Raw genomic sequence first — 23,023 nt, 5'->3', positions numbered from 1 at the left:
GCCATATTATTCTTCCTAAAACAAGCATATGGGTATATTTAAATGTCACCTCCATTATTTTTCACTTTCAGTACAAAGGCATTCACAATGAACCACTTTTATATGTTGGTCCAAGGTGTCCATGAAAAAAACTGTTATTGAATCAGAAATACATTTCAGTGCTGATAATAATTTGTAAGGTTCCGAAGCTCCTAAAGTGAAATCAAATTATGTTTTAATTGAATATACTGCTGTCGTTGCACTGATTCAGATTGTTTAAAAACTTGATGGGCAATAAGCTGATTAAATGTATTTATATATGTATTTATATACCCCCTTAACCCATGAATTCAAAACGAAACAATTATCTGCAGTTTTCAAATTGAAACTATCCCCAAATGTGGGTTTGTCAGATGAATAAGGATCAAAATTATATTTTTCTCCTAATATCTATTAAAGATACTTAATCCTTCATTAAAAAGATATCAAGCTCCTGCCAAGATATCAAAGGACCATGTAGTGTATTCACAGTGGCTTCTCCTGATTCCACACAAAAAACAGATAAAAATGCATGCTGCATAAAAGTTAGAAAAGTAAATTTCCTAATCACTATTTGGCAACATACATGCCTATAATAAAAGAGGTAACTAAGAAGATAAAAACAAATCTAAATCCTAAGAATGCCCAATCAAATGTAGAATAAATATATAGTGTTCTGAAATCGATATTTATCCGGATGCAATTCAAGGTGTTGGTTACCACCTTTAAAACGCTCCATGGCTTAGGACCGGGGTATTTGCAAGACCACCTTCTGCCACCGATTGCCTCCCAATGACCTGTGCGCTCCCACAGAGCGGCCTCCTCAGGGTGCCGTCGACCAAACAATGTAGGTTGGCAGCCCCTAGGGGGAGGGGCTTCTCTATGGCGGCACCGGCCCTATGGAACGAGCTACCTCCGGGGTTACGCCAACTCCCCGACCTCTGGGCCTTCAAACGTGAACTGAAGACTTTATTATTTCACCGAGCTGGAACTAGAAACATTTTAGCGTAATTTTAACAGGTTTTAATCGATTTTAGTGATTTGGCCATTAAATATTTGCTTTTAATTGTTTTTAAATATTGTTATTTATTATATTTATATATTTTAATATGGCTGTAAACCGCCCTGAGTCCTTCGGGAGATGGTGCGGTATAGAAATGTAATTAATAAATAAATAAATAAATAATCCAAAAGCATCAGATATGAAATCATCTACTGAGATCATCTACTTTCTATAAATAATCTAAACAAATTACTCTTAGGAACACTGACACAGTAATAATACTCTGAATCAAGTGTGACCACTCTGAATCAAGGTTCTATTATACTGACCCAAAAATTGTATAAAACAATCCTATTAGAGATCCCTGAATATATATCACAATTCAGTGACTCTAAAGTCCTGTTTTTTTACAGTTCACTGCAGTATTGATAACATACTCATAGCTGTAATAATTATACTGAAGAACAATTAATTCCTCATGGATTTAGTGTAAGATGGAAATTAATATATTTTAAAGCATTATTAACAAAAAGCAAAGTGGTGAAGTAATAATGGGATTTTCTGAATAATACCTTATTACTCAAGCTCTAAAAAGAAATGGAAAATACAAGTTAGTTGAATTCAACTATTGTATGTGATAGTAAATTATATTTTAATTATTTAACTTGCATATGATCATACAAAAGATCTTCACTTTTTCCTAATTATTTTCTTTTCTAAAAAGTTAATTGTTTCTGCCTCAATCTAATTTTTCCAACATTGTCTTCCATAACCTGATGGCTTCTAGATATGTTACAAGTTTTGTTCTTTTATTACTGAGGTACAAACCACACTGCCCCAGAATTATGGATTTGAAGTTAATACACCAGCTAGAAAGTCTGTTATTACTTGTTTAATTGCCAATTTATAAAATGAGAACTAAACTAACTTCTTGCTAACTGTCGTAAACATATTCTACCTACTACAGGATACAATCAGTTTGTCACTTTACTAAATTTGGACCTAGATTTCTGACTGATCAAGATTAAGTAAAAAATAGTAAGTAGTCATAACATTTAAACAATCAAACCTCTGTCCCATAGTAGTCACTTTTAATTATATTCATTTCAACACTCCCCAAAAACACTGCTTTCTCTCTGATAAAAAAAATTTCTAGAGATCTAGAGAATTAAGTCGGTTACAAGCAACCTGATATCCCTGAGATGTTTTGACTTAGTGAATTTAGTTTGCCTTTCCAGAAAACTGTCTTGCATTTAATTATAAAATATTATTTTATGTCGATTTTCTGATTTCAAGAATCCTTCATATCAGATTTAGTATTAAGTATTTTATATAACATAATATAAAGTCAAGTCATTCTTTTTTTAGGTTAATGGCCATTTTGAGCTACAATATGTGTTTTCATGTCTATTGAAATTATTCCTTGTTTTCAATACAATTTTTTTTAAATATTTGCAATAACAAAATTTAGCACCATTAAGAACAACTCCAGCATACCCCCTACTATGTGGAGCACATCAAATATTATAATCTGATTACCTTCTGTAACGCAACTGACAACTTATTATCTGTTGGTGAGCTTTTTTTTCACAATACAATTTTTAAAAGTTATTGAAACCTTATTTTTCATGCATTTTTTAAAAAAAATACAATTTAAAAAGAAAACATTGATTTTATACTTGGGAAAAATATATTTCTGCTGAATGTAAAATACATCAAAACCTTACCTGACTTAACAACTTGGATACTTTCTGAGCATGGTTAAAGTCTAATCTTCCAAGTACAGTTGGTTCTTTGCTCATTTCTTGTTTTCCTTTTGTATAGTCAGCCTTCAAAACAAAATGTAGGTATATTAATACTTGGCTGGGGAAAAGAAAAAACAGGATTTACTCACAGAATTCTATATAAATAATAAAAGGGAAACAAGAAAAAACAAAAAAAATCTTGTTTAACAATAGGAACAAAATAAATCTCTCCTCAAATGTAGGCTAACCATTTGTCACCTATTTTTTACATGTAATTTATATATTGAAAAAGACCTGGTGCATTGCTAAAAAATCTTTATTGAATACTTTATCAATTCTCACTCAATCTGATAAAAATAAGAATTGGCTTTTGAAATTTCTTTCAGAGTAAATGAAACAATGAAATTATCATGCAGAACACCCCTTCTGTTTTGTCATGAAAAGTTATGAAAAGATCTAGCGCTGGATGTGAATGACCTCTAACTATACAATCCCCTCTCAACTAGACTGTTGACTCTTTGGAGAATGTAATATCAAAAACAAGCCAGCAATAGACAATGTGAAAGATGTTCTTCTATGGAGCTTTTTCAAAATGAGAGCAGCAGATAGCCAAGGAGATTCTGTTATGAAGGAAAGATAAAACAGCAACACCAGTGGCACTTTCAAGAGTAAAGTAAGTTCAGAAGCACCACCAATAAAATTAGAAAGAGATCCTCAAATTTAAAAATAAAGTAGGACAAAAAGAAACATCTTTTGTGGAAGAAAAACATTTTTAATAAATTGCACTACAAATTCTAGTACAATATTAAAAACACAAACAAGGTCTAGCAGAATTAATGACTGTCCAATGCTATGTTACTCAGTTATATATCTATATAAACATATATCCTTAAAATCTAAGCTAGATTGAGTCAATGAATGAAGCTGTAAGAAAATTTAGGAAATTATTAACATATTTTTTAAAATGGTCAATTAAACAAATATATTAAAGGAAATTAGGACAAATATTCAATGTTCTGTATTAATTGTTTTATTGTCAGACATTTACGTGCAAAACTTTATGCAAATATTGGAAGTTTACTATTTTAAAGGTACTATCAAGAAAGAAACATATTTTGGAACAAATACCTAGAGTGTCTAAAACAGAATACATTACTGATATTAGTCCATTATCATTATCAATCCAAATGCAAGTCTAGAGTTTCAGTTACTAAGTACAATTACTGTAGTTAATCTGTACCAAAATGCAAATGTGATAACTGTATCTTTTCAAAAAAAAATATGTAAAAAATATCATACATTGCTTATTATCTTTGTTAGCTTTGTTGCCATCATTATATCTGGTCTATTGGAAGTTTCAGTATATTTGTGATTATCCTGGAGATCTTTTTTATATGAAACCTGTAAAATAAAATATTATGAATGCCTTATGACAACCAGCTCTCCTAGAAACATAATAATACATTAGCATAAAATGTTTATTAACATTATTATATTATGCACTGGTAGGATAAATAAATGTTGATGTATATAATAAAATAATATATCTATTTTAAAAATAAGATGAAAATGCTTTATATTAAACACATTAGAATGCATTGTTGTTTGAGATGATAGCAAATACCATTTTATGATAATTCTGAAACAGCTAAATTGGCTTAGCTTTGGGTTTCTAGGCATACTTCAAGGTGAGAGTGTATCTTAATGCTGTGCGTGTGTCATATGTAAGAATTTTAAAATATTTCTTTTTCACGCCTCTTCCCTCTGTAATAGCTTAGTAACTAGACAATGCCTTAGTGAGAACAAGACTCCAGAATTACCTGCCACTTCATTATCACTGCCATTTCAGCACTAAAAAAGATGGATACTTTTCTGTCAAGTGAAAACAACCAGACCCATATGTGTGGAGTTCAAGCTAAATACTTTATTATGTTTCATCTATAGTACAAGAATCTCCCCAGTCTGCACTGGGGAGTCTCCCGAGTCTCCATTGGCACAATTAAATAAGGCTCCAATGAATTCAGGGAGGACCAGTTCTGGCCTTTTTACAGTTACACAGTGACTCTAGGCTAACTCTGTGCTTCATCCACCCTCCCTGCCAGACTGGGTGCTTCCCAACATTTTCAGTAAAAAACAGATTCTCTTCTTATTTAGCCCATAGTTCTATTAGTTTTTTTTAATTAATTTGATAACCATGCTGAATATATTTTCTATTTTTTTCTGTTTTGTTTTAATCTGTACCCACATATAGAAACAACTGTGTTATTAGATGCAAAGCCAGCTACTTCAACAAGGATATTATCTATCTCTGATGGATACAACATAGATTATAGCCCTATATGCCCCTATACTTCAAGTTAGCTTTATAAAAGGTCAAAAAATGCAAGACGTTATTGCTGATAAAGACCGGATAACTGAAAAAGCCAAAGACAAGTCACTATATGCTTCACTGTTTTCTGGAAAAGCCTTTAATCATGCAGATCATGTTGGGCTGTGGAACATGCTTAGAAATATGGGGATCTCAATATGGAGGAAAAGGGGAAAAGTGAGATTATTATAAATATGTACACAAATGATGAAATAGATGTAATTACTAAACAAATAAGAAATTAAAATGAAGATAGATGCAAATAGAAAACAGGGGCTGCTCAAATACCATTCTAGATTGGATTGGATTGAAAAGGGAAAACAAGAGAGAGGGAAAGGAGTAGAGCGAGGAAGGGAGGTGAGGGAGAGATAGAAGAAAGGGAAAAGGAGAGGAAGAAAAGGGAGGAGAAAGAGAGGAGCAGGAGAGAGGGTCAGAAAGGGAGGAAGAAGAGTGGTGTGGGGGAAAGGAAGGGGAAGTAGGAAAGAGAAGGAGTGGAAGAACGAAGAATGAAGAAAGTAGGAAGAGATAGAGAAAGGAAGAGAAGGGGAGGAGAAGAGGAAAAGTTGTGGTAAAATAAAGGAAGGTAAATGGTAAAAGAGCAGCCCCAAACAACTAAAAATGAAAGTTAAAAGATAAGACGAATGGAAAATGATGGATAAAAGATTGTACATTTAAATATGTTTACGAGAAATAAAAATAAAAACTTTTTGGGGAAAAAAGAAAAAGAAAAAAAAAGAAATATGGGGATCTCAGAACATCTTATTGTCCTCTGGAGAAATCTCTACATAGCCATATAAAGAAAGAAAGCCACATCACAGATACAACATGATGAAACAGACTGGTTCTAAGCTGGCAAAGCAGAGAGGCAAATTACATACTCTTGCCTTATTTATTGAACATAGATGCTGAGTATATATATTAAAGAAAACTGGATTAGAAGAAGATGGGTGTAGATTTAAAACTGGAGAAAGAAGCATCAATAACTTTATTTTGCTGGTGACATTCCTTTGATCACTGAAAATGCAAAGGATTTGCAAGATCTAGTAAAAAAGTCAAGGCGCACAATGAAAAAAAATGAAGCTAACATTAAATAGAAAGAGATACAATAACCAGCCTTAGAACTTACAATGAAAATATTGAACAAATGGATAGCTTTTACATTTTAGGATTAGCCATCAACAGGCAGTCAATAATTATGCTGCAGACAAACATTTCATGGCCATGAAGACCCCAATACTCCGGTTGTGTCATGTATCTATACCTATAAACAGGGATGGAATCCAGCAGATTCTGACAGGTTCTGGAGAACTGGAGGCTGAAATTTTGAGCAGTTCGGAAAACCAGCAAATACCACCTTTGGCTGGCCCCAGAGAGGGATGGGGATGGAGATTTTGCAATATCCTTCCCCCAGGAGTGGGGAGGGAATGGAGATTTTGCAGTATCCTTCCCCTGCCACACGTACCAAGCCACGCCCACAGAACAGGTAGTAAAAAAAATTGGATTTCACCACTGCCTACAAAGATCAGAACTAAGCAGGCAATAGCAGTCCCAGTGACTGACTGACTATGGAAATGAAGCAAGATAGAAAGAGAGTTTTTAAATTTGAGGTTGGAGAAGATTTTAAGAATAATATGGACACTCAAAAATTAATCATTAAAGAAATAAAATTTAGAGTTTTCTTTTGGGGCATAAATGACCATTCCCATATTACCCTGCTTCAGACACATTATGTCAAGGCCCAGCTCTCTGGAGAAGGCTTTAATGATGGGAAAGCTGAAAGGAAAGAGACAAAAGGGTTGACTAACAGCAAGATCGGGGTGAAATCTAAAAATTTTCCCTACCGGTTCTGTAGGCATGGCTTAATTGGTGGGCGTGGCTTGGTGGTCAGATGACTGGGTGGGCATGGCCAATAACAATAAATAATAAAAATAAAATATACAAAACAATAAGAGGTACCAAAAACCAACTTTCACACTTTATACACACACAATACAACACAACTGACTCACACACAATGTAAAAGCAGCTGCACTTCACCCAAAATGGCCCCTGCAACAAGCAGGAACCTCACACAGCCACAAAAAGCTCAAAAGCCAACTTTCACACTTTACACACACACAACACAGCTGACTAACACACATACACACACACACAAAATGCCACATACAGCTTTGTGGGATTTTGTGTGTTTGTGTAGTTAGAGTGAAACACTACAGAAACACACCAAATCTCAGAAAGCTGCCCAAATATTTTATTTATTTTATTTTATTTATATTTTTTAGATAAGGAGTTTGCAACCTTAGTAACTTTAAGGTTTGTGGACTTCAATTCCCAGAGTTCCGCAGCCAGCAAATCAGGCAGATTGAGTTGCTCACTGACGAGATGGATTGCAGGCAGGCAGATTCAGTTCCCAGCTGATGCAACTGATGTAAAGCATGGCTTTGCCAGCCTGAAAGGAGCAGGAATTAGATAAGTGAGAAGGGGGCAATTGGTTGGGCATGGGTGGGGGCTATTGTAAGAGGCTGTTAAAAATGATTTTAAAAGCCTGTGATGATGAGGCAACTCATCTGGGATCGCCAGAGGAAAAGAAGATTTTAAAAGCTCTTCTGACAATCCCAGCTGAAGTTCCCTCATCGCAGCCCAGAACCTCTTAAAATAATTGTTTTAACAAGCTCTTCGGCTGAACATGTTTTTTAAGGTTCTGGTGATGAGGAACTCAGCTGGGATCGCCAGAGGAAACTTTTAAAGCCTTTTTTTTAACAACCTCTTGTTAAAAGCGAAGAGGTTGTTAAAAAAAACAACCTCTTGTTAAAAGCAAAGAGGTTGTTAAAAAAATGAGTTTAAAGGGTTCTGATGATCCCAGCCGAGCCACGGGATCATCAAAGGCTTTTTTTTTACTTTTAAAAGCATGTTTTCGGCTGAAGAAAAACTGCTTTTAAAAGTTAAAAAAAAAATCTCTGATGATGGCGCAGCTCAGCAGGGGCAGGGGGCGGGGCCAGGGATTTTTGCTACCAGTTTTCCGAATCACCAGTTACCATCGCTACCGGATCGGGCGAGCCGGTCCGAACCAGGCGCATTCCACCCCTGAATGGACTAAATTATAGTGGCAATGGATGCAACTTTGGAAGACATGAAGGACCAGGTTACGGACAGATAAACATTAAGAAAACCTATGTAATGATTAGACGATGGCAATAATCAGTTGATCACATAGGTAATAGAGACTCTCCCTGGACACTTTTCCTAATTTCTTCTGAAGGCACAATTTCAAATAAGAAAAGAAAACTCCTATCTAATGCTTTTCTGTCTAGGCTTCCTCTTTCATCCCCTTGATTAGAGTTGCACATCAGTGAAGAAAGAAGGAAGGGTGTGCTGAATTCTTAAGTCTCAAGCTTCTTTGTATGGTTCTTTTAGTAAGATCACAGTTAAACTAAGGGAAGATTTGTTCCATCTGGTTCCTCTGAAGCTAGGCAAATTTCATTCTCGCTTTTTTTAAAGTATTAGTGCAACTTCTTCATATTCTTCTGTAGTTATTTCTCTAATTTACCCCTACTTCCACTTCCAGCTCTATCTCTTTCTTGCCTTCTCTATTCCAGACATAGATAATGCCTGACTCCCTTCTTTCCCTTTTTCTATTTTCTTTTCCTTTATTTTCTCCTGCCTTTTGAAATCCTCACATCCTTGTTTTATTTCCTATTCTGCATCTATAATTCTTATTTGAGACAGTGGCTAAAGCAAGACTTGCTCTTCACATGTCATTGAACTACAACCCTTTTCATCTTGGCCATTTGTCATGTTGAAAGGACATGATGAGATTTGAAATCTGATATCTGGAGGGTGGCAGATTTCTTAACCCAAGCCTAGAATATAATCCATATACTCTAGGCTATTGCCTGTCATGTTGCTTAAAAAGTATCTACAATTTTGTCAGCAATCGTTTTCATTTCTTCAAACTTCAGACTGCTCTGTTTAAAAACCTCTTGTTCATATTGGTTTTTCACATATTCAAGAAACATGATCAGAATGCTTCTCAGGAACTTAATATTTAACTTAATTTAATATTGACAAATGGTTTTTCAGGTGAATATGGTGCATTGATTAAAATAATCTTCTATTCCTGGCAGTCAAAACTATTTGACTAATTTGAGATTTGTTATAATTATAATACTTAGGCATTATTCAGTATTTACTTGTAATAAAATTTTATACCATGTGGTGTTCCACATGAATCTGACAATAAATCATTATGTACTCTAGAAATGAAAAGCAGGAATACAAGGATATTTTCATAATATGTCAGTCATCTTTTGGAAAAAAGGATTTTTAAACTCCAAATATTTGATTATAAAATATTAGTCTTATTTTAATAATGAACAAATAGTTCAATAATCTCAGTACATGTAGGTTCTGCACTGACTTATCTTGAATTGATTTAGCAGGATACAGGTAGTCCTCAATTTACTACCACAATTGAGTCCAAAATTTATGCTGCTAAGTGAGAAATGTGTTAAGTGAGTTTTGCCCCATTTTACAACTTTTCTTGCCACATTTGTTAAGTGAATCACCACAGCTGTTAAATTAACAACACAGTTCTTATGTAAATATAGCTTCCCACTGAGTTTGCTTGTCAGAGGTTGCAAAAGATGGACACATGACCCCGGGACACTACAGCAGTCATAAATGTGAGTCAGTTGTCAAGCGCACAAATGTAAATAATATGATCATGGGGATGCTGCAACAATCATAAGTGTGAGAAATGGTCATGTCACTTTTTTCAATGCAGTTGAAAGTTTGAAAGGTAACTAACTGAACTCTTTGTAAGTTGAAGACTACCTGCATTATATGATTCACATTCTGTTACTGTAGCCATCCTGTTTTACTGATGAATAAGAAAAAAATCATCCTACTTTTCTAACCTAATGCATTTTTACTAAATGTGTTAAATGTAATCTTCACAGAATCAATATAACCTAACTTCTTCTGTATTTAACTTGTCCTTTTGTTTTCAGTAGACTATGGATTCTATTCATTGTATTATATAGCAATATATCTTAATTTTATTTTATCATTATACAATGTACATACTTTAGACTTTAGGAGAAACCCACCCATACTTCCACCTCTCACAATACTAGACAACACAGTATCAACAGTAGAAACCTTCAAATTTCTAGGTTCTATCATATCGCAAGATCTAAAATGGACAGCTAACATCAAAAACATCATTAAAAAAGGACAACAAAGAATGTTCTTTCTGCGCCAACTCAGTAAGCTCAAACTGCCCAAGGAGCTGCTGATTCAGTTCTACAGAGGAATTATTGAGTCTGTCATTTGCACCTCTATAACTGTCTGGTTCGGTTCTGCAACCCAACAAGAAAAATATGATAGCGATTTTCAAAGCAATGAAGGGATATGGAACAGAAAGCCAAGATCTATCTGTTATGCTACAACATGCTGCTCTTAAGTTACAGCAAAATAAATTGTGATTCAATAATAAGAAAACATTCTAAGAGTAAAAATGTTTGACAGTGAGGACAGAGAGGGATTTCTATAGTCAGTTCCAATTCTATGGTTCTCAGAAGAAGCCACTCGCCTACAGCTGGTTAAAAAAAGATGCCTTGGTTATCTTTCTCTCTTTCTTTCTCACATAACTTTGCAGATTATAAATCTGGTAGCTTTACTGATGTGTAAAACTGGTACAAGGACTCAAACCAAATGGCTATAAATATTTCAGATAAAATATACATTATTTTGAATGTATTCTTCATTCAGACTTCCACATCTGCGTACAAGTTGTTAATTATTAGTTTGTGTTTAAGACATCCAGGTGTTTTACTAATGTAAAGACACTGCTAAATCACAATTTAAATAATCACACAAAAGACAATTATTTACTCATCAACATGTCAAATACTATAATATTTCATTTAAAATACACACAAGAACCTAATTATTTAAGCTGAGAAAATACTCACATTACTCTGGTGTTTACTAATTTCCATGGCATGCTTAACATCTGGAATATCCTTCATCTGTGCATAATTTGATATTCCTTTCTCTGCATTATATTTTTTCCTGTAAAGAACCTAAAAATGATAATTATTATTAGCATGCATGCCAAAATCAAGGTAGATTACAGCCCAATGTTTCTCTTTATTATTGGGATAAGGGGACAAATATTCATACGTTCATTCTATAAATCTTCAGGGTTTTTCTTACAAACCCTTAGCTATTTTATAAGTTTCATAAACTCAGAATATAAATTACATTATACAAATTTATATAAACTCTAATTTTAAACTTTAATCCTGATGATGAACAAAACTGAGAAGTCTATGTAACTGAGCTATGCATGCTTGCTATAAACAAATTCTGCTGTGGCCTACTTTAAATGAGGGGGGAACATGTATACCTGTTATATAGGATTCTCTACTATTACCTCATTTTGGTTTAACCTACATACATTTGTTAACATGGTTTTGGGAAAAGCAATTGAATGTAAAAATGTTATGTCAATGTGATACTTAATAATAAGAAAATCTGGATTCAATGAACCACTTGGATGAAGAAATCTCCATTAAATCTAAAAATCCTTACTATTGTTCTGTCCTTTTCCAGAGGCTGATTATAAGACAGCTCTATAGCAGTCATCATAAAAAGGATCTTTTTTTCAAACTGTTCTATCAACAGGCAAGCACTGATTGAGACAAGAACCTGCGTGGGAGAAGGTGTTGCAGTATATTAAAAAGAAAGTTTACTCATCCAATCAATCTTCCGGGCATCATGAATTCTACTAGGTATTCTATCATCTTATATCTCCAAGTGTACTTCCTACCCTCTCTGGCTTTTGAAAACCTTCCAGCCTACATACTTCAATTCAGCTGACATATTAAACAGCTGTAATCTTCAATAAAATAGAAGAACTGAAACATATTACTTGGAAATTTTCCATTTCCTTTTTCTCATATTTCTGTTTTTTAATTTATAGTTTTAATTATTATTATTTTGTTTCTTATTAAAGAAAATAAATGTTTATGTACATAAAAAAGACTTTTATTTTTTTACTAACCTAGAACTTTAATACAATCAAATATATGAGAGAATCTGCACTGAATTCAATTGGTTAATTTAAATTCAATTGATTCTCAACTTCTTTACTCATTTATTGTTCAAATCTGCACATATATATAAGGAAACTATAGGTATTAATTTTGGGTTAGGTATAATTAAGCAATGGGTAGGATCAAATACATTCTCTCTTTTCATTTTCTAATGGTTTTTGGATGCATATTTTCTGATCTCTGTCCATCCTCTCCCTTCCTTCCTACCAATAGGGAAGAGCTCTCAATGGATTAGTTGAAGAAGAATTTAATCACCATTTGAAATGCACTCTTGGGGTGCAATTTGGCCACCCCAGATCTAATTGGATATATAACCGCAAAATGGTGTCCAATAACTCAAATTGACCCTAGCTTATTTTTAAATCCAGGGTAATTTGTACAAGGTAATACAAACACAAAATGCAAAAATGAAAGCATAAACTGTGTCTGAGAAAAGAAAATCTAGTATAAAGATAAATATCCGAGATATAGTATCACTATTATCTTGGATACTGAGTTTGTAACTTAATTTTTTTTAAAAAAGAACCCACTGAGCAGGCCACTGATACGTTCTCATTTTCTATTTTTCTTGGGTCATTGTGTTAGTGAGAAACAACCACTGGAATTTTCTGCCAAAATGAGTTAAGTCTTTTACTACACTGTCCATTCATTTCTTCATTTTTTTAAAAAAGCTTTGCCTCACCTATGACATTTTTAGAATGTTTTCAAGGAAACAAGGAACTCAGAAACCTATTAATTTAGTTTTAACATAACAGAAAAGTTCATCCATAGGAAAGGAGGAAGAGGGAGGGAGGAGAGGTGAAGGGAAGGGAAGGGAAGGTAATGATTTTGACAATGGTTTGTTGCTTCCTGCAGCCTGTTGTTTACAATTATATTGAGCCTACAGTACCCAAAATTCCCATAACAACTTGATAATGTCATAAAGATAAAAACTGTATCAGCTGATATTATTGCATAAAACATTTAGGATTTTGCTACCAGTCAGTAAGTCAGTTAAAGGTTGTTTTTTTAACATCCTAATATATCAAAATCATAAAATTTCCTTGTAAGAAATTGCATAGAATTATCCTACATATAATTTCCAAAATATACAGTATATATTAGTTGTCTGGTGATTTAGAATCAGTAATAATAGTTAACCTGTTCATAAATTAATTTTTTTATTCCAAAATTTAAACATCTCATATACAGTTTCCTTGATTTTTCTTTTTGCTTTGATAGTAGATTACTTGTGAAAACTGCCTTTCAGCTGGTTTAATTTCTCCAATATAGTAATGCATCCACTGTTTCTGCAAGAAGATCTTATATTTTGTTTCTATAATTATTTTTGGCTTTATTATACTTTCTATAATCTGCCTTTAGCTCCAAACCAGAAAAGATACAAAAATTATTTTTACATGTAACATGCATCCTTGATTTGAATTAATTTATTGCATGATTATCAAGGGTTTTTTTCTGGATAATTAAATTTTCAAGAAAAATAAAAAATAATAAATAAAATAAATAAATAAAATAAAAAATGTTGACAATACAAAACATGATAGTTAAAAGCAGCACATAATCAGATTTTGTAACCTTTTTCTTAGTAGAGACTTGAAACAACCATTCACAATTAACATTTTAAAAATCTAAGAGAATTTAAATGTAAATACCAGCCATTAAGAACTTATAATTTTCAAAAGGCAGGATTTAATTATTTTCTCCTCTACTTCCATAACGAACAGTATCACTCCTTGGTTGCTGATTTTTGAAGGTAGAAATTTCCCATTAATGTTGATTGTTCTATATCTCTAAAATAGCTTTTCTGTCCTCTACTATACCTAACAGATTCACCTTCTACATATTCAAGGCACTTCCATTTCTATATTATTATAGTTCAACATAGATGTTTCCTAGGTTTGCTCAACTAATCTTAACCATACAAAATTTTTCTACTATCCTTAAATATTTTCCCTGGTTGCCTCTCATGATTAATTTTTCTTATATCTGGGTTGCAAAATTCCAGATGACCACAAAATGTCAGCATAGATGATTTTGTATCTCTCTCTTGGCAAGGTATGTTTTCACTGACTCTGTCTATCATCTTCTTTGTGCCAACATGTGCCATGTGATTAATTTTACACTAGACGTTAGACCATTCTTCAGCTTATATTACTTTTATTTCCTTACGAGTAACACAAAATGCTATTCTTTCAAAAGAGGTGCTCCTGTCTACAAATAACATTTGGGTTGACAATTAAATGCTTCAGTGTTGGAAATATAATATTACCCTTACTGTTCCTGAAGGCAGAACATAGACCAAGAAAGAGGGATGCAAGACAGCTGCTTAGTATACAAAGCACTGTCATTCATTATTTCTCTAAAAAATTACTCTCGTTACAAGCAACTGTCCTAATATGTCCACTGTAAGTATATTCTTACTATGAGATAGCAAGATACTCATTAAAAAGGCTTTATATATCATAAACTCTTCAAGCAACTCAAACATAATCAGCAGAAAATGTGAATTCAATCTTCTTAATAAAATGTTTTTGACCAGCTTGTTTCTTATCCCATTGTCAATATAGTAAAAATGTAAGTATTATTTATACTATTATTGCTATTCAACTGGTCACAAATTACCTTAATTTTCAACAATTACTGGAGCAAATTAAACATTGAGAATTACAAGTTTATTTGCATTTTCCATGGCTTTACCATAAATCAAAAAGGGCATTAGAGCCTCTATAAATACTGAAGAACAGGACAAAAAAAGCAAGAGGGAGCAGAATATAAATATTATCATTTTTCTCCCTCCAGCATATGTCAAAATCTGTCTGTACATGAATGTTGTGCATTTGGAATATGAAGGTCTAGACAACAGTTTTTTGGAGAAAGGGCAAGTCCCAGCTCTGTTGTAAAAGCCAATATCTCCTCTTTCATTTTCCCTACAGGCATAACGTTTGGGAAACACAGTAAGTGGAAATTATTCGGACTTTCCTACCATCTGAAACAGAATGCCATGATTTATGCTACAGATGGGAAATAAATGTGTCTGTATGTTTTACGTTTTATGCTACATCTAGAATATATTGTGTATGTCCTCTTAAAGCAGATGTGTGTTCCAGAATAAGTCTTAAATAGTACCATTGTGTATTTAATACTTTTACAAAGACAGCAAAATATATAGGTTAGAATTGTCTGAAAACTGAATATCACAGCCAACTCTGTCCTATAATACCATATCTGTGATACCATAGCTGGAGAGAGAAAAACATGGTTTAATAACTGCAAAAAAAACAACAACACCTGTATTCTATGAATATTCCAGGCTGGGTTTTAAATCCTCTCAAGGGATAACTGATTGGCTATGGAAGGGGAAAGGCCAGTTCAGTTTCTATCCCAAACTTAAGCCATGTCTCAAAATATCCATAGTGGCCCAGAAGAGAAAGTATACAAGGTGATATATAACTAAGCTAGAATTTACCTAACAGATTTCTTTTAAAATATTATGCCATTTAAAATATTATGTTATTTTCTGAATAAAGAGCTTAACTCTTAAACTAAGCAATTTGCTTCCCAGGTGTAATCATTTAAAATAATCTGTCAAAAATTGAACTTTTTTTGCAAGTGTTATAAAATTCTTCATCTATAGTATTATATTATTATTATTATTATTATTATTATTATTTAATTTGTATACCGCCCTTCTCCCAAAGGACTCAGGGCGGTTAACAGCCAAATAAAAACAACAGACAAAGTACATACAATATAAATAAAACAGAAACTAAAAAACTTATTCAAAATTTGGCCCGAAATTTAAAACATATTTAAAACCTTAAAAACAAATTAAAAATTAAAACCCATAGAAACATCTAAAAATTCAATGCCAGTCCTGTGCGGAAAAATAGATAGGTTTTAAGCTCGCGGCGAAAGGTCCGAAGGTCAGGAAATTGTCGGAGTCCAGGGGGAAGTTCGTTCCATAGGGTAGGGGCCCCCACAGAGAAGGCCCTTCCCCTGGGGGCCGCCAGCCGACATTGCTTGGCTGATGGCACCCTAAGGAGTCCCTCTCTGTGAGAGCGCATGGGTCATGACTAGCTATCAATCTAAATTTGTTTGTTTTGATATCGCACCTTTATTATTTTTATAAATAAATGAAAGCAATGAAGATATACAATATTCTTTCCTCCTATTTTGTCCAAATCTTTCAACTCTGGGCAAAATGCCCAAATAAAATCAGAGATACAGAAATTTTTTTGACAGTGCTAATTATCTGGATCCATTTTATTTGACCTCTGAAAACAGGTGTAGGAGAGAAACCTTTTGTATTCCCTGCCTTAGACTTAATAAAAATGTAACTTTGTTATTCTTGTTAGTGTCTTCAGTTTCAAAAACTTAGAGAGTTCCTGTTTGGGTTGGGACTCAGAACAGTTTTTAAAATTGTTGTTCTAATAAAATACAAATATTACAAAAAAGCATTCTGGAAATCATATGCTCTAGGACATGTAGAACAGGTAAGTTCCTAGGTACATTTGCCATTTCCATTTACTCCAGGTATAGTAGTCAATATTCTAAAGCTTAATGCTAAAGCACATGATTTCATTTCATTTCATTTCATTTATTAGATTTTTATACCGCCCTTCTCCCGAAGGACTCAGGGTGGTTCACAGCCAAATAAAACAATAAAAAGTGCACAATAAAACAATAATTTAAAAACTTATTAAATATAAGGCCTAATTAAAATCCATTTAAAACCATAAAACCCCATAAAATTTAAATCCAAATATTAAAAACTACTAAAAATTTCTATGCCAGTCCTCTGGTACCTCAATATTCTCAGTTATCCAAAAATTCCAAGTTATTATTTATACTATGTTACAAAGATGCTGAGATTTTTGATGGAGTCAACCATGACTCAAGTTCAATCCAAAAACAGGGTAAGTACTGGCAGTAAATGATGTTAGATAATGTAATTTACTAATTACATTAATTATATGGGTTTACTAATATCTATGTTAAATTATTCAATTTCAGGGTTGTTCATAGACTTGCCTAACTGTCCCTTAGGGTTCAGAGCATTGGCCAAATATTTCTCTCATTGAATTATAAGTAATATGTTTGCAAACTCTAACTTAGAATCCTAGTTAATTCTACCTAGTACTAATATTGCTGCAAACACAGAAACAAAAATCACTGTATATTTATTTTTATTTTTAGGTCCTTCACATTTATTTATTTCAAAGTTAAATTCCTGCTTTTCCTTCAGGAATTGAAGCTAGTATACATAGCATTAATTTCTCCAATTTTTTAATTTCTCCCTGTGGGAAATCACCAAAGCAGCTTCCATTATTAAAACGGATTTGATGCTCTTCAATTAATGCTGTGTTTAGTATTTTTTTTTAGAGAAGATAGAAAAGGTAACATATTTCACCAGGAAATATATTATGTTGCATGTTTGTGAAATTACCTTGCTCTGAAGATTCATAACTTCTTTTGCAAATACACTATCAATTGTAGCAGGCATTTGCTGATAGAATGAGTTATTAAATTCTTTCTTAGCCTTTGCTTTGTATTTCGCCTAGAGGACAAGAGAAAAATAAAGTAAAAATTATTTTTTGTAGATTAAGATGATATTCAGTAAGAAACGTTCATATTAAATCTTTCACAAATTAGATATAAAAATAGATGTTTACCTAGCTGGGATCCAGAATAAAAGCAAGTTTGATTCTGCAGTTCCCATTCCACTACTCAAGGAGTTATCTGTTTAGATAAGTATTTTTCAGCCTTGTTGAGATTCTGGATTTCAGTTGAAAGAATTCCCCAATCAATCATGCTATCTGGGAAATTCTCAGAGTTGAGTCCAGACATTTTAAAATTGACAAGGCTAAAAAACAATGGTTTACAAAAATAGAACTTCCTAGGTTCTGGGGCAGGCCAAATTGGGTGAGTTTCTGTTTTTAAAAGCTACATTTTCATAATGGTGAAATAATGAATAAAATTAAACCAATTTGTCTCCTAATTTCCAAAATTACCTTTGAGAACAATTTTATCATTTCAATCAGCCTTCACAACATAAGCTTTTCTTAAATCCAATTGCTTACCTAATCAATCAATACCGTATGTTAAAGACTTAGCTCTATAAGGTCCATCTAAGTTGTTTGAATTTCAGCTGAATGTACTAAAATTGTTTTTGCACAGCAGCTAATTTTTAGATCAGCAGATATAGCAGATCTTTAAGCTTAACATTTTTAATGCATTTAAAAATAAAATAATATTAACTATATCCTTTCTTGAAAATCGTTTTTTTAAAAAAAATATAGAGTAAATGAATTACATTTTTATTATTTTATTCTTTAAAATAATTTAAACAATGATACAATCCAGCTAGGAAACCTTGGTTGCTAAATAGAAATGAAAATACTTTAGATAAAAAAAACACTAAACCAAAGTTAAATTAAATGTAAGAAAAAAATCACAGATGACTAAATTTTCTAATACTGTCACTCTTTCAATCCTTATCATGTCATGTCTTGAACACAATTTTTTAATTCCGTATTAATTTTGGTCTCAGTGATGGCATCATGTCATAAAAGTAAATTGACTAAATAGTATCATAATGTAATTCCATGAACTGTGTGACCCCGACAGGCTGGAACTTAATCAGGAGGAGGCATAATGAAAGAAATATGAGAAGAGAGGAAAAGGAACTGCATTCTTGTGATAAGTGCTACTTTGTAAATCACAGAACCATCAATATAACAAACGAAGTTTGCAAATGTTCTGCCTTACATCAGAAATAACAGTAGACATATTTTTCGCATGTGTCAGCTGTAGAGTATCAGGCACATGAGTCCACCTGCCTTTTGATTTTTCATATTCTTCTTTATAACGGACCTAAAGAGGATAAAAAAAAAGTGGGTTAAAAGAAGGAATAGAGAATAAAAGGAATTTTTATTTTGACTGGACCAAAGAAGAAAAAGGAATATAATCTTGATTCATAATTCCTGATTAAAATGAAAGACAAACGTTTAATATAATTTAATTTTAACTAAAAAAAATTGCCTAACTACAAGACCACACAAGTTTAGAACAGCTAACAGATTTTAAATGACAGGAAGCTCATAGTAGACAGAAGCTGTGAAGTATTCATAATTACGGCCATTTTATCTGTGTCACTGAAGCATTTCAGTGGAATTGCTGTAAGGGGATTACCCTAATATTAAATCATGCATATGATTATTGTAATGTGTCCCTTGAAAGGAGAACACCTAACTTCATGGGATTCTCTTTCTTTGTTTACCATTCCTACTAGCAAACTGAAAATCACAATTCTAGAATAAAAATAGGATTTGTATCAAATAGAGCAGCGCACTAACAGATGGAATATTTATTGAAGGAATTAATCTCCCATCTTTAAAGCCACTAGATGCTTACTACTGTAATGCTAGCTGAGTATGGACTGCTGGCATTTCTCTTTCTTCAATGTAAGAAATAAATCATCACTCAAACTTTCTGTTTTCTTTGAAGCGCTGCCTGCAGCAGGTGACAGGAGAGTTCAAATTGGAAGACTATATTGTAACACTACAACTAAAGCCTCACCCTTTCAATATATGCATTAGGGTGTTTTTTATACATGCACAAGAGGTGAAGCTTGTGCTACCACACTGCTTTCATCATTTTGACATAAGTAGCAAGATCCTGCAAATGTGATATTTGTCCTTGAAGTACAATGCATTAGTATTACTATTCAATGACAATATATTAATTGCAGTGCTCCCTGGGTGGGGGAAGAAAATCAAGGCATATTTTAAATTCACGTCTAGATTAGTGGTGAACTTTAAAGAAACATATTTTGCCCTATGGCTTAAATCTACCTCATTCAGAGAATAAGATGCAAAGCTTGAGCCAATGCTAGAAAAAGAGAGGGTAAGCAAGGACATCTTAACATTTTTGTTACTGCCACTTAAATTGTGCTGGCTGAAATCCAACAGAGTTCCATTAAGCCAGAGCAAAGAGCTTTGGAAAAATCAATGGCCTATGGGCAGAGCGCTCTTCATGAAAGGTGATTATTTGTTTCATATTATCCATACTAGTCCTGACATGCTTCCAATTCTTTTTAAGAAATAAAGGCAAGAACAACAATCACTATTCTACCAGGCTCATTAAAGTATAGAATTTGAAGCAATTGCCATTGAAATTAATGGAACATTAAAAAGGGGAAGGAAGAAAGTACAGGCATTAAGTTGCTTTTAGTACATTTTTATCAAGAAAAGTTGGCATTATGGTCCCTCTATTACCATTAGCAGCTCTGCAATTCAGATTAAAGATTATAATTCAGATTATGTCTTCTGAACCACAGTAATGCCACATTGAAGTGTTACAATGTCACATACTTGTAAACTCTGTCTTTTCATAACTGTGATATGACGTTTTTTGCATATTTTATCACTTGTCACCCTTGCTCCCCTCCTGCATGCACTTATAGGTAGTCCTCAATTTATGATCACAATTGAATTGGAATTTCTGCCATGTTGGTACAATCATGAAGCAAGTCATTATGTGACTAGACCCAATGTTACAACCATTTTTACCATGGTTGTTAAGTGAATCCAGTTTCCCCAACTGACTTTGCTTATTGGAAGCAAGTTGAGAAGATCACAAATGTGATCTTGGCAAATGTGAGACAGTTGCCAAGCACCCAAATTGCAAATACATGACCCACAAGGATTGTATAACAGTCACAATTTCAAACCAACATTAAACGAATGATCATAAATCAAGGATTACTTGTGTAGCTCTGGCTCTAGCTAAATCATTATGCACAAAGCTGGAGTCAATATAAAACAATTCTCTTTCTTACAAAGATAAATTACAAACAACTCAAAATAGCAACAAGCCAAAGCAATATGGCATAAACCAAACATAAGGGTACCTGGCAATCATACTTTATAATTTGCTAAAGCATTCTCAATTAATCAAGTAACAACAAAATAACCATTCAATAAAACATAAGAAAATTAAACTAAAATTAAGCAGGTTACACACAAAAAATGGAAAGAATGCATTAATTCTCTTAATTCTGCAATATTAATTTAAAGAAAATTATGAAAGAATTTGAATTATTATAAAACTTATCCAAATAGTTTACTAAAACTTTTAAAACCGACAGGGACAAAGGTTCTCTTGACTATGTCTAAATTTAGTATGTCAAATGTAAGGTTACAATACAACAATGACAATTTAAAATTTTAGATTTTTTTTAATGGTATAATCAAGAAAAATAATTAAATTAAAAATACAACTGGCCAGAAGGAGATAATATTGAAAAGATCTGGAAATCAGAGTTCTCAAAACAACTAGGAATATTTTAAATATCTTCTTCTTCAGCCAAAAAGATCCCAATATAATTATATGTCAATATGTTCTGAATAATCCTTTATTAGGATAGGATAGGATAGGATAGGATAGGATAGGATAGGATAGGATAGGATAGGATAGGATAGGATAGGACAGGATAGGATAGGATAGGATAAAGGGAAAGGGAAAGGGAAAGGGAAAGGGAAAGATTAAAAGGGTGTGCCCAATTCCACAATATTAGGGAATAATACAGATACTTTGAATAATACATTCAAAGTATACATACCTCGTCCCATATCTAAGAGGTTCCTAAATAGGCATGTGTGAGTGCATTAACATGTCTATCGTTCCTGTCACATTTTAAGTTTTTTTCCATTTTGCTTGTCTGAATTTGTAATTTTCATGCATGAATAAATAAAATAAAATACATGAAACATTTTCAGTATCAATTTTGTTCATTTCTTCTTAGAGCAACAAATATATTTGAAGCAATATTTACATATCTAAATATCAGCAGGGTAGAAATGTTATATAATGAATTAAACTAGGACGAAAAATCTTACTTACATTACTTATTATCTCTGTGCACTTTTTTGCAAGTTCCATGTTTTTATCATCAATGATAGGTTTAAGGAACACCTATGGGGAAAGAATTTCCAAAAGTGAGTACAAATCATAAAATAAATATTTTCACTCTTTACAGAATAGATCACAGCCACCTACTGTTGAATCCTCTTCTTCTTCATCTTCCATCACTTCCTCATCTTCATTCTTTGTAGATTCCTGAAAAGCCATTCTCATTTTTTGTTCTTTTAGAAAGATGGCAAGGTTTAGTAATAAATGAAGTAGCTTATGCCCTGCACCATTTGAATTCCTTGTGTCACTTTGGTCTCCTGGCTAGCTTCATCTCACTGAGGGTTTCTTCCTTATTTAGGCAACACTTGAAAGTCTTATCTGAACAATGTAGCATGAAGTGAAAAGCATCAGATGTCCTTCGGGTAAACATTCTTGAAAAACAGCCTAGTTTGATGCCCTTGAAATTTATTAACTCATGAACAACACTTCCTATAATTCCAAATAAGCAGAGCCATATTTGGCATGACATAGGAAGTGACCTCTTTAAAACAAAAAATGTCTGAAGATCTGCTTAATGAAATATAAGCTATATGAATTATGAGACTTATTAACATGAATAAAAATGAATTATTAAAATAAGATGGTTCACAAATCGTTGGCAATTTGCTGACGTTGGTACAGGTGATCCATGACCACAAAATTGAGTCCAAAATTTCTGTTGCTAAACGAAACAGTTGTTAAGTGAATTTTGCCCCATTTTATAACCTTTTTTGCTATGGTTGTTAAGTGTATCACAGCAGTTGTGTACGTTAGTAACATGGTTGCTAAGTGAATGTGGCTTCCCCATCGACTTTGA

At 33.0% G+C, this 23,023-nt stretch overlaps 1 protein-coding gene across 1 annotated transcript in view; it reads right to left on the bottom strand.

The window, feature by feature from the left end:
* LOC131197631 (nebulette-like) overlaps nucleotides 1-22,624 on the bottom strand; it is a 56,585-nt gene extending 33,961 nt beyond the window's left edge. Inside the window, 8 exon segments of the mRNA XM_058181938.1 lie at nucleotides 2,749-2,850; nucleotides 4,066-4,167; nucleotides 11,110-11,220; nucleotides 17,702-17,812; nucleotides 19,024-19,128; nucleotides 22,159-22,230; nucleotides 22,315-22,482; nucleotides 22,484-22,624. Of these exon segments, the coding sequence (XP_058037921.1) occupies nucleotides 2,749-2,850; nucleotides 4,066-4,167; nucleotides 11,110-11,220; nucleotides 17,702-17,812; nucleotides 19,024-19,128; nucleotides 22,159-22,230; nucleotides 22,315-22,482; nucleotides 22,484-22,597 (885 nt within the window). The 5' untranslated portion in view covers nucleotides 22,598-22,624.
* Between the last annotated feature and the right edge of the window lie 399 nt (nucleotides 22,625-23,023).

The sequence above is a fragment of the Ahaetulla prasina genome, chromosome 4 (genome assembly GCF_028640845.1).
Source record: "Ahaetulla prasina isolate Xishuangbanna chromosome 4, ASM2864084v1, whole genome shotgun sequence".
In the NCBI taxonomy this organism is placed as follows: domain Eukaryota; kingdom Metazoa; phylum Chordata; class Lepidosauria; order Squamata; family Colubridae; genus Ahaetulla; species Ahaetulla prasina.
Note: the sequence above shows the minus strand (reverse complement) of the source record. Positions and strands in the feature narration are given on the sequence as shown.